We start from the raw sequence: 13,498 nt of genomic DNA, 5'->3' as shown, positions 1-13,498 counted from the left end.
GAGTAGTCCCGGGATAAGGCAGGGTCTAAGTAAACAGCAGACCTTTGTAGTTTATCAACAAAATGAAGCTTATCTGAAAAAACAAACCCCACAGATAGGGTGGGCGTGGCAAGGAGAGCATCCTTACCGGGCCTGGGTCCTTGGGCGAGGGCTGGGGCGAGGGCCAGCCTTTACAGGTGCTGCTGTGCAGAGGACGAGATGCACACGGATAAGGAATGGGAAAGGCAGCACAGGGAGGTCCTATAGGAGGAAGGGACACTGCACACCCTGCCCCAGCACGGCCAAGCTCACAGCTCTGTACAAGGGCTCTGACAAGGAACTGGATGGCTGACTTTCTCTTGGAAACCAGTCTGCCTGGTTCTGTTATCTTTCCTGTATCATCTTTTAAGGTATAGGTAAAGTTCATTAAAGAAGCCAAATACTTCTTAATTGCATGTCTCATTCCTTAACTTTAAATTATTTTTTTCTTACGTTTGAACAACAGGATGACACAGAAAGACATGAAAACCAAACAACAAACAAACCCCGTAAAAATCCAAACACAAACCAACCAAACACTTTCCAGATCTCCAGAGAGCAGTCACTTACTGAAACTGTGTTGAGCCTCCGATGATATCGACCGGAAAAAGCTGCGTACTTTGTGGCTCTGAAGGAAGGCCTGGGGTGAGGTTGCAAACAGCTGCCTGTGTGAGAACGAGAGTCACATCACTTGCCAGTGTCCACATCTAGAGTCGCAGTAAACACCAATGTGAGGTGAGTATGCACTGAAGCAGAGGAGGCTGGGGGTGAATGCATGCGTAAGCCAAACCTTTCCCCAAAGAAAGCATGAATTGCTAATATATTTCTGCAGGAGTGGGAAAACTTTAACAAAACCCATTTGCAAGAATCTACTAAAAAGATTTATTTTTTTATGGGGACGTTTCAACTTGACAAAAACAACAACAACAAAAAAACCCAAAAAAACCAAAAAAAACCCAAAAACCAAACCAAAGTGTTCTTTCAGGTGCTTGCTTGGGTGATTTACAAGCTGCCTCTGTTCAGAAGGCCTGCAAGCCTTCCTCTTCCTCTGTCCCTCACATGGCTGTTCTACCACAGGATCTCCTCACGCTGGGTGAGGCCGAGGGGTCTGAGACATTCACGATTCTAGAAGATGGGGAACAGAGTGGCGGTTCCCGCCACCCCTGGGCAGGCGTGCTGGGCAGGTCACACCATGGTCCTACCTTAGGATCCTACAGAAGGGCTGGACGGGAACCTCCAACCCTTCCGCAGAGAAGAACTTTCCCACCAAGCTGTGACCTGGCCTCCTTTTTGCTTATTTTTCCTAATTCTTATTTTGAAGTAGGGTCTCGATTACAGTCACGAACTGCCCTGACCTCCTGTAGCCCAGGCTAGCCTGGGGACTGTAGGTGTGTGCTGCTTGGCCCATTTTACTTAGATTCTCTTCTCAATGTCCAACTCCTAGAATCAACCAGACAAAAACCCCATTCCAAGTACTTGTTTTGGAAAGAGGACTCATCCTGTCTTGAACTCTTGAGCTCAAGTCATCTTCCCATCTCAGGGCCCTGGTGCTGAGGGCCATAGGTCACACATCGTGTCCAACTTTTATAAACCATTTTGAAATAAGACATGGCATAACTTTCCAAATTTCCTTTTCCTACATGGCTACTGAGCTATCCCTGAGAATTAACCAACAATCTGGAAATTATCTTCCAATCTTAAATGAAATAAATGAGACACAAAACAAAGACTGAGCTAACATCTGAAATTTTAACCTTCACAGCTAAACAACAAAAAGACAAAATGTTCATGTTAATTCCTATTTCATTCAAAGAGCTAAGCAACTCACATATATCTAAAGAGATATACAAATAAAACTACATGGTCTCATATATAAGCTGCTAAACTCTACAGGAAGCAACCCTAAGCCACGAGGCAACCATCCACCTCTCCAATCAGCCAGTTCTTACAACTGGGCCCCCGAGCTTGCTGGCTGTGGAAGACCCTGCCTGGGGCAGGCAGTGCTCTAAATATGACAATCTTACTAGTTTAGGCAGTACGCCAATTCCAAATAATCTTTCCTCAGCAATTAACCATAAATCTGGAAATGTTTTAGGTACAAACATGGTATATTTTTCAACACTAGAGAAAGCTGGGTTACAAAGCAGATGGACAGACTATGGCATCTCTCACAGTGGCTTAAAGCCGGCTGTGCTGGTGCTCTGGAACCTCTCAGGCTTTGCAGAGCAGAAGCATGGAATGCGCCAGACTGAGGCCACTCTGGGCTTCAGGACAAGCTCCAGGCAGGCCAGGACTGTGCTATAGGACTGTTTCACAGCACAAAACGGGATTTAATGACAGGTAACTGAATTGCAGATCTGTAATTATAGGCAAAGAAAAATATTAAAACATCAACAAAAATTATCTGGGCAAGAGAGAGATCTATTCTCTCTTCTGAGTTTCCACAGAGCCTTCACTGAGCATCTGCACTACACAGAACCCACACTACCCAGAGGAAGAGTCGCAGCACATCAAAGCACTCTGGATGACTGAGTTAAGCTTATGAGGCTGCATCTGTCTTCACTGTGAAGCAGGACAGCGGAGTTTCTGTCCACTACTAGCTAGTACAGATGTCTGCGTGGGTTCAAAGCACACGCTGAAGCCACTGTGGACAGAAGAGTGCGCACTGACCTGCTCCACAGAAGGTCATTCTGTTGCCATTCATCCAGCAGAGGCTGTCATCTGGGTGCTGCATGCTCACCTCCAGGGCGGCCTGAGGCTTGCTCACGCTGCCAGATATGCCCCTAGCCCCATTGCTCAGCTGGATGCATTCTCAGAGCGCTGGATCAGTCACAAGGTTCCTCTGGGAAGGCCCTGCACATCCGGGGGCTTGCCGCACTCAGAATCCCCCACTTATCCCAGTACCGGAGAATAAGGACCCACCCTTTACAAGGTCCCTAAGAAATGTGCAAGCTCTCAGGAATTCACTTATTCTTCAACTTTATCCACCTGCTCTTACCCAAAATGCTCTCTGGTCCAGTCCTATTCCTTTCTCCTCCTACACGCTGCCACCATATCCTCTGAGACTCCACAGAACAGTGGCTACAGGCTGCATCTCCTTATTCTCACTGAACTCAAGGCTCCAGCTTTCTTCAGAGCGGCTCTGGTGGAAGGTGCCTGTCCCCAAGCACTCATGTGCCTGCAAGCCCTTGTCTTCTCCCTTAGCCCCTCTCCCTCCATTTTACCTAGTCTGTACCCATCAAATCACCTACCAACTTTTAGATCCACCTTCACTCTCAGGTTTGAAAGCAGCCTGTGTCCGTCCGTCCGTCCGTCTGTCCATCCCTCCACCCCACGCCTCGTCACGCATCACTCAATGATACGGTGTCTGCAAGGGCAGCTATTCTGGGCTGCATCTCATTCCAGCCCTTTGCTTCCACAGTCACACTTTGGGTTTTGTGACACAATGGTAATGCACTCGTTCCAGATTTCTGCCTGTGTCTATTGTGGAGCAACCTGGCCTTCTCCATCCTGGGCCACACTGATCCTAAGAACACTCTGGAAGCCTGGGGAGTTCTGTGTATGTTCTAAAGGCAAACCCGGAGTTCCATGTATGACCCAAGCCACATACTTTCACTTTAATGACTAAGTCCACTTGCTTTCTTTTTAATGACTAAGTTTCTGGTAAAACATTAATTGGTTCTTTAGCAACTTGGAGGGGAACACTGAGACGTCCAGCATGATAAGCAACCACTCTCTCCACCCCAGGATATGTCTTAGCAGATTCCCAAGGCGCCCCCCCCCCACACTGTCTGTCCTACACTATCAGATTCACTTACCCCAGCCTTCCCAATTCAGCTCAGATGCTCACCTTTCTAAACCCAACAGCTCTCCCTACCCCCTGCTGGCCTTGCCCTACTGTTCTACCAGGAAACCTCCATCCAGGGCAGACACAGGCACTCGCCTTCTGTACACTGGACTGAAATTGCTGGAAGGATTTCCTTTAGCTGACCGCAACAGGGGACCTGATATCATTATAGCGAACTGAGCTGAACTTAGGCCACCCGCCCGTCCACAGGGCTCCTTCACTGGCTAGTCCCTTAGCCTTTGTACATGCTGGACTGTATTTTGCTTTAAAGACATGACTTACCATGTAGACCACACTGGCCTCGACTTCAGAGTTCCACAGCTGCCTGGGCTGGGACCTGGCCTACAGGCCTACAGAATTGTAAGCCTTTGGTTACAATTCTCCAGCTTTGGTTGCTTCACCTTGAATCCCTCCTGTCTTATGCAAGCCATACTATGGTCAGGGATGATAGAGATACCTTTCCAGCTCTCATCACAGAAGAGGTTACCATGTTTATACACACATGTGAGGGGAAGGGGAATGCTGTGTCACCCATTACCTGCACCCCCTGACCCCTGCACGCACAGGGGTGAACACAAGGTAGGTTTAAACACGCAGGGCACCATATCTAACCAACTAAGGAATACATAACATTTCCAAGGGTGCAACAACTTCACAAGGGGAAAGACCTGACATTACAGCACTGGGGGCTCCAAGAAGGAAGATGGAAGCAGACAGGTGCTGGGGAAGGTCTGTCTGTCAGTCTGTCTGTCTCCCTCCCTCTCTTCCCTGGGCTACTTAGTCTCTCCCAAGCCTAGATACTGGACAAGGATGTCCCTAATAAAATTTCATAGAAAACAAAAATCAATACAAAACAAAGCGAGGTTTAACTCATGATCCATCCCAGTTAAAAGGAGCCGACACTATGCTGGTAGAGAAGCGGGAATCCAGGGGCAGGCAGGGCTGCTGCCTTTTCCTGTGAGCCAGAGCTACCCAGCACCCCTCCCCTCACCCAGCGCACCCCAGAGTACCCAGCACCCCAGCATCCCTCAAGAGTCTGAGCCGAGCCCAGGAGCTCAGGCACCTTAGGTTACCTTAGGATGGGCTCCAGGTCAGGGCGGCGCCGCTCTTCCCTCCTTAGAGAACCCTGATTCAGGGCTTTTAAGATGGTCTTGTCAAAACTCTCAGAAGAGAATTCCTTTGGAAGCTACAAGAGAAAAACCACAACATCCAATGCTAAGAGTTCACCTGCTGAACAAATATAAACAAATGTAAATGCCTTCTCCTCATTAACCATCTCAAAGCTTTCTTTCCAAGGCACCGGGGTGAAGTTTTACAGGTCTGTCTGTAGGAGGCACATCTCTCAGGAATCGCTGAAGCATAATGAGAACCCAAGTACTCAGTGTGCCGGAAGTGTGGAGCACACAGACCTCACACGCAAGCCCTCCTCCCTGTTTGCAGTGGCATTTATACAAAGCTTCGAGGTGAACGTAGCATTCTACACAGCAGAGCTGGCCCTTTAAACCTGGGACCCTCTTCTGAAGTGTTCTCTGCCTCTGTTCCAGCTCTGTGCTTCCTGCCAGTTCCTCACACTGTAATCTCAGGCAATGGCGGACAATGGAATGCCATCTGCCAGGTGAAGAGCCAAGGTAGGAAAGCTGGGTCAGCTCCTGGAAACTTTACACCACACCACCACTCAGCAGAGCTGGCGAGTTGGTGAACTGAATTCCTCAAGCCCAGGTTAAAGTGGGCATGGAGAAGGGACTCCTCAAGGGCACCTCTGACCTCTCCATTACACAAACGCGCGTGTGCGCACATGCACACACACACACACACACACACACACACACACAGCCTCTGACCTCTCCATTACACATACTGCCTCTGACCTCTCCATTACACACATGGCACAGACACTGCCTCTGACCTCTCCATTACACACACACACACACACACACACACACTGCCTCTGACCTCTCCATGCACACACACACACTGCCTCTGACCTCTCCATGCATGCACATGCACACACACACACACACACACACACACACACTGCCTCTGACCTCTCCATGCACACACACACACACTGCCTCTGACCTCTTCATGCACACACACACACACTGCCTCTGACCTCTTCATGCACACACACACACACACACACACACACACGGCACACACACACTGCCTCTGACCTCTCCATACACACACACACACACACACACACACACACACGGCACACACATTGCCTCTGACCTCTCCGCGCGCACACACACACACTGCCTCCGACCTCTCCATGCACACACACACACACACACACTGCCTCCGACCTCTCCATGCACACACACACACACACACACACACACACACACACACACTGCCTCTGACCTCTCTATGCGCACGCACATATGGCACACACATTGCCTCTGACCTCTCCATGCACGCACGCACACACACACACACACACATAGCACACACATTGCCTCTGACCTCTCCACGCACACACATACACACACACACACACACACTGCCTCTGACCTCTTCACGCGCACACACACACACACACACACACACACACATTGCCTCTGACCTCTCCACGCACACACACACACAGCACACACATTGCCTCTGACCTCTCCACGCGCGCGCGCACACGCGCGCGCGCACACACACACACACACACACACACACACACACTGCCTATATAAAATGCAAACAAACAAAACAGTCCTGAGGGTTTCCTCAACATGACGGATGTGTCCTATAAGCCATGTGCTAGAAGCTATAAGAAACTATCATCTGGTCAAGGAAAAACTTAAAAACTTAAATAGTAAGTATTATTTAACTTGTTTAATTTAAAGATATTCGTAAAAAGATGGATTCTAAAACTAAGTTTTTCAAGAATTCAGTTGTGACTTTTATGATTAACTTCTGACTTACTGTCACCTTCACTAAAATCCAGAATAATGGGAAGAGTAGAGTCCCATAGCTAATTTTTTATAAACAGTCTATATGATGTGATCTGCCCCCCACCCCAGCAAAGGTGGCCGCACCCGTGTCAAGTGCAGTGACTGCGGCACCGGGAGGTCAGGTCAGGATCTGCTAACCCATCTGGGGAGCTCACGAGCCACAGGCACCTGCACCCCCACTGTGGAACCATGCCCCACAAGCAGCAGCCTGGAGAAACAAATTCCCAACTGACACATTTTCCAAACGACACTACTTATTTTCAACTATGACACCTTGACAATAGCATTTTAATAGAATTTTGACATTGGTATTTTCACTAGTTTTGAACATGATTTTCTTTATTTAGTACCTATAGTGCACATATATATGTACGAACATGTGTGTGCAAGTGCATGGGCAAACGTGTGGAGGACAGAAGGTGACACCAAGTGTTTCCACCTCATCTTCTGAGACAGGCTCTCCCCTCCCTGAAGTGCTAGAGCTGGCCTGTGATTTCAGGGGACCCGCCTGTCCCTTAGCACCCCAGTGCCAGGGACAAGAAGAACATGGCTGGCCACACTCAGCTTTGACATGGATGGTTCTTGCTTATGTGGCAAACATGTTCACAAGTGAACTGCCTCCTCAGTGCCATAATTCCTATGGAGTATGTATACGCTGACGAAGGAGACCAGAGGTGTTCAGCAGAGATGTCTGTTTCAAGTTTCAAACCATGCCACACAAAGTGCCACCAAATCCACGACCACAGCCACATCCCTGGGCTGAGAGTGGGCATGCATCAGTGTGCAATCTAGTTTATTTCCATGCTGTTTTTCTCTTCATTCTCCAGGGCCCACTTAGCTGGAAGGGATTTTTTTTTCTAAAAACAAAGCTTTACAGTATATCTTTTATATCGTATGTAACATGGGATTTTTCTTCTCTTTCCATCTTAGTCATAACACATCCAGCCTCCCAAATCCTCTGGACAATGTCTGAGTAATGAAAGGTTTTGTACCTAGATACAAGTTTCTCTTTAAAAGCAACACTAAAGCCTAATATGCAACCATTTGTAGTTATTTAATTTTTCTTATTAATAAAAAGGTTGCGAGAATAAACTACTGATTCACAATAGGGAGTTGCAGACCTTAAGGCGTCAGCACTGAGGTAGTCAGGGGAGGGGGAGGGGCCTTATTTGCAACCATCTTCATTCACCTCCTGCTGCATGGCTTTGGATCTGACCACCATTCGCCGACAGACAGACAGTCTCTGTGAGCTGTACCAGCACTCCCTGCTACACACTGACAACCGCAGAGACCCGGGGCTGTGCTCCACCCCACTCTGCATTCCCAGGCACCCACGGTGGTCTCATAAGTGGGTCAGCCTTCTCTCCTGTTCAGAGAGCCCAGACCCCATCCTGGACTTCCCTTACCTCAGGCACCATGAGCAGGCCCTCACTGAAGAAGTCCTTTACTCTGAAGAGGCGACAGTCAGTTTAAATTGTGCTATAAATCCCAAAGCTGTCTCTTACCGGTGCTTGCCTTTAGACTTCAATAGTCTACCGGAAGACAGCCAGGTTGCCACCTCTCCACATTTCAAGGGATGCTCGGGCTTGAAGGCCAAGAGACCACTGAAACACTGTCACCTTAACCACAGGATTCTGGTTTGGTTTTCTAGCCACAGATCCCATGTCACCTTGCCCATCTCATACAGTAGCTCTGGGGTCTCTAAAGCAGACTCTACATGTATGGAGTGTTTTTATTTTTATGATTAGAAATGGCTAGGTCTGGTTTGATTAAAAAGTCTCAATCTAGAAAGTGTACAGAACATCTCCAGAAACAGCTGGTAGGATGCACACTAGAAGTGCGCCGGCAGTGGCTCCACGCTGCTGAAGGGCCAGGGGCCTCTGGAGCACGCTCGCCAGGGGCGCAGTACATTCCTGATGCAGTTAGTGTCTACATTGTACCTTATTTTGTCACTTATAAAACTCCCTACAACAGAGAGTCCATCCTACTCAAGTCAGCACGTGTCCTAGTCGGTTCCCAGGTACTGTTTCAGGAACTTCGGACACAGCAACAGAGGAGAAATTAAAACTCAGAGCTGCTGTGATAATACGAGAAACAAACTGGAAGGATTAGGAGCCGTTGTTCTCACCGAGAGAGCTCAACGACCCCAACCTCAAACCCCTCACTGCAGTTCAACAACACCTACCCAACAGCACCACTAAACAGGGGCTCAGGACAGTTCAACAACACCTACCCAACAGCACCGCTAAACAGGGGCTCAGGACAGTTCAACACCACCTACCCAACAGCACCGCTAAACAGGGGCTCAGGACAGTTCAACACCACCTACCCAACAGCACCGCTAAACAGGGGCTCAGGACAGTTCAACACCACCTACCCAACAGCACCGCTAAACAGGGGCTCAGGACAGTTCAACACCACCTACCCAACAGCACCGCTAAACAGGGGCTCAGGACAGTTCAACACCACCTACCCAACAGCACCGCTAAACAGGGGCTCAGGACAGTTCAACAACACCTACCCAACAGCACCACTAAACAGGGGCTCAGGACAGTTCAACAACATCTACCCAACAGCACCGCTAAACAGGGGCTCAGGACAGTTCTGCTCTCCTTTGTACAACGTTCACGATGCAGGCAGTCAGCCCGGAGAAGAGTACACAAAAAGCAATTTATTTTTAGGAAGATGGTGCGGATTATTCCAGGTAAGAGTAGAAGTCATGCACATAAGAAATGTCCATCAGTAACCTGCTCACTAAGTGGGGGTTAATTCCTGTGGCCCTGAAGAATGAGAAGGCATTTGGGGCTTTGTTGTTAAGCACGTGGCTTGCTTTTATGTAATGTGTCAGAACAGCACTGCTGAAGCTTAGGGGAACCCTAAGGAAGGAGCGTGCTAGATGGAAGGCAGAGCCCGGCAGGGGCTCAGTCAAGGACAGACAAAAAGGTGGCCACATCGCATACAAGGTAACCTGGCCTGGACAGGTGGCAGCGTCTGGCTGCACTAAGAACTTCAGCCCTCTCTCCACCTCTGAAACTCATTCTCCAGAACTAGGATTGTGCCCCAAAGAAAACAGAAGAAAAAAGGAGACAAGTTCCTGTTCCAAATCCAAACAGTGGGTGACCATAACTACTTCTTTAACTCACATTAAGTGCTGGTAAACTACTTCTTTAACTCACATTAAGTGCTGGTAAATGTATTATCAAGACACAAGAGAGCTAGTGATAAGCAGAAGAGATTCGAAAATACATGCAAAGAAAAGAGGCAGACCCAACCCAACCCCTTGCTCAAACCATCAAGGCTGTGAGGGGCTATCTCCCTGCTGTAGTGAGGCCTGGCTCTCAGCCCAGGCAGGGTCACAGTCACTCTGCCCTGACCCTTTGATTGTTCCCATGAGTCACGCTCACGATGCCAGCCCTTCTGTTGCCTTCTTTCTCATTACACCGGTGGCCTAGGACTGATAAGAGGGTCACAGGCCTTGGTGACTAGACATGAATGAAGCTCATGCCATCTCTACAAGCAGGTGGTCAGCATGTGAACAGTTTAGGGAGACGTCAGCCCCTAACGGAGAGACTCCAGAAACCAAGAGTAAAACCCCAAACAGTATTTTTGCTATACCTAGAGCAGTGCCTTATTCATCATCAGAAGAGAGAGCAAAACCTTGAACACACAGATCTAAATGGGATGTGGCAATCAAACCCCTCCCCTCAGAGCTCAGGGACTCTGTGAGAGGAGGCAGAGAGAGGTAAGAGCCAGAGCGGATGGTGCACACCAGCAGAACAAGTTCTAAACCAGGCGAGCACAGCTCAGGCAGCCTCCGGTCTCCGAGATGGAGGCGGGATGCACAGGGCCTGCCCTGTGCTCGGTGTGTGTAACACGGCTTTCCTTCCGCTTAGGGACTGGGCTCCTGGGGTGAGAGCAAACGGGAGCAAACGGGTCTCTGATTCTTGTACCTTCTCTTGGGCTCGTTTCCTTCTTGTTGGGTTGCCTTGTCCAATTTCAGTATGGCAGTTTTTGTTTTATCTTATTATGATTTTGTTAATGTTTTATTGTTATCTCTTAGAAGCCTGTTCTTTTCTAATGAAAGACAAAAAAGAATGGATCTGGATGGATGGGAGGGGAGGTGGTGAGAAACTGAGGAAGCTGTGTGATATATGGTATGAGAAAAAATCTATTTTTAATAAAAGGGGAGGGAGGGAGGGAGACGGAGAGGGAAAAAAAGAGAGAGAGAGAGAGAGAGAGAGAGAGAGAGAATGAGAATATTCAGTTTAAAACAAGCCATAGGAAAAAGAAACCTCAACTGGCTTAATCTAGACCATCCAACTAATCCAGCAAATTAACGTTTTGATGGCATGTCAAAGTATGTGTCAGAGAACCAGCCTCCAGAATTCTGCTGGAAGCTGACAGACAGGTGAAAATCAGTCCCTTGCAGAGTTAAGAATCAACAGACCCACAAATGATCTGAACAGACACACAAGGTGAATCCCAGCAAAATCTTCCGGTCAGTGGCTTGGCAAGACACTTCCACACAAAGCTTGCTGACTAAGTTAGGGCTGCTGCTTGTTTCTGAATTGTTCAGCTTTACCTCCCTGTCGACAATAAACCTCAAGTATTTGCTTACTAAGCAACAGTAATTCGTGACCACACAGATGTATGTAGTTCCCTCTTTTACAATGTTTTTCTTTTTTTTTCATTTATATCTGAGTAGTAGACTTTTAGTCAAGGAACAGGTAAGGATGTGCAGAAACCAAACTAGCTGACGGTAATCACCATCTTGGAAGTCCTGAGAGTATTAAGACATGGTGGAAGGTAGGGCGGGAGACGATGAACTCCAAGGAAGAAGAGGAGCAAAGCTCAAGAAGAGCCCACAGAGGCCTCGCTCGCTGCCTGAGGTACCACAGGAGATGAGCCGCTCCCGCTGCAGTGGCTGTCTCACGGAAGCCTTTATAAGCACCCACCTCTGCAGAGGGCTAAGGATGGGGACCCATTTTCTAAAGGGAATTCTTCTGCCACTGATGCTGGTAGCAAGGTAAGAAGACACACAGTGTAACATTTTCTACACCTCATATTCATTGCGAGTTTGGAGGTAACCTATGTGTGTTTTAATTTTCTTAGTGATTCTTTTGACATTGAAACTTTAGGAATCTCTATAGCATATACAAATCTTAACAACAAAATCTGTAATTTTACCTTCAGTAGAAATTCCTGTAGCTCTTGGTGGGTTTTTGTTACTGTTGTGACTGAAAGGTCAGACCAATTTACCTGATTTAAGAAAACACACATATTTTATGGTTATTGCTTAGGCAGGAACTGGCTGGGGAAAAAGCCATGTGTAAAACAAAAGGCCTTAAACTTAAGATTAGCAATTAGAGATAAAAAGTTCATCTAGTATTCTCCCCACAGCCTCTGACATTCTACTTAAAAAAGTTTTCCAGTAATTCTTTTTAAATTATACTTTTAAAAAAAGCAGTATTAAAATGCAACCGTTTTGCTAATTTTCAGGAACTAATTTTTTAGAAATGTCTTGCCTCTTTGGTTAAATACGAAAATGATATTATGACAGGGTAGATCCAAAAGACCCAAGTCCTATCTCCTTATGCTCACTAAACGTATGGTTGGTTACATGAGAAGCAGAATGAGGGAGATTTATCTTCTCAAAAGATTTCACTTTGATTTCAGATGTTTTAAGTCCTAGCAAGATGCTTGGGAAAGCACGATTACCTGCATTTTCAGATGAAGAAAATGAGGTAAGTGTGACCCAAAAGGAACAGGATCTAGGACTGTGATTAGCTGTGCTGCCCTGCCTCCTGCACCCTTAGAATTCTGTGGAGCTTAATTTCTACTGTACAACTGTAAAATAGATGACTATTTGAGATACATTAATATCTAAGTCTTATCAATTAATCATATCACTTTTAATGTAATTTTTAAGTGCATAAAAATGCTATGTAGCAACTCTGACTCACTGGTACATTTCTTAAATGAAAACTTTCTACCTGGGCGGGTGGATACAGGAGTAGACATGACAACTGAAGTCTGAGTTCAGTCTCATGTCAGCGGCACATAAAACCAAACATCTATGTAAGAATTTCTACCAACGTTTACTTCAAAGACAGAGACTGGGGTCTGAAACAAGAGTAGCTGGTGTTAAGAAGGCTCTCCAGAGAGGGAGCAGTTGAGCCAGATGTTAGCTGAGCTTTGGTCCAAGGTAAGGAGAAAGGTCTTAGAGAAAAGCTGTGAGTTCCGACACCTGAAGGAGAAGCCAGCATGCTAGTTTCAAGGGCAAAGAGCCAAATATCCCAAACGTGAGACACACGGAAATTGGAAACAGAAATCACAAAGTCAAGGATTTTTCTCCTTCAAAGTAAGTTCTGAAATTCATTCAACAAACAAAAGTACTGAGCAAGGCAGACACTATAGGACGGCAGGGATGAGGGCGCCCACTTCCATAAGACGATTTGTTCAAGGGTCTGTGGAAGCTACAGCGGTCGTTACCTGCAGAGGAAGGAGAAAGCACTCTAGCCATCAGAGGGCGGGAAGTCTTCAGGAAAGTGGGGCAGCTGGACCGTGTCAGTGGTGCTGTGAGAACCCGGCCTCACTGCACGCAGTCTGCATATGTGCAATGCGAGCGCACAGGGCTCAACGGTGAAGCTGCAGCAGTGGTTAGCAGGGCGGAGTAAAGAACCAG

The 13,498-nt window shown here is 47.4% G+C and overlaps 1 protein-coding gene across 3 annotated transcripts in view; it reads right to left on the bottom strand.

Moving 5' to 3' along the window:
- The window catches only part of Zcchc2 (zinc finger CCHC-type containing 2), a 47,340-nt gene that overhangs the window by 17,445 nt on the left and 16,397 nt on the right, over window positions 1–13,498 (bottom strand). For all 3 annotated transcript variants that reach the window (XM_052199860.1, XM_052199857.1, XM_052199858.1), the window contains exons 4-6: window positions 12,001–12,072; window positions 4,939–5,051; window positions 589–683 (exon numbers count right to left, since the gene is read on the bottom strand). In XM_052199860.1, coding sequence (XP_052055820.1) covers window positions 589–683; window positions 4,939–5,051; window positions 12,001–12,072 — 280 coding nt within the window. The remainder of the gene's footprint in view (window positions 1–588; window positions 684–4,938; window positions 5,052–12,000; window positions 12,073–13,498) is intronic.

The sequence above is a fragment of the Apodemus sylvaticus genome, chromosome 12, assembly GCF_947179515.1.
Source record: "Apodemus sylvaticus chromosome 12, mApoSyl1.1, whole genome shotgun sequence".
NCBI classification, from domain to species: domain Eukaryota; kingdom Metazoa; phylum Chordata; class Mammalia; order Rodentia; family Muridae; genus Apodemus; species Apodemus sylvaticus.
This window is presented reverse-complemented; position numbering and strand designations above follow the sequence as displayed.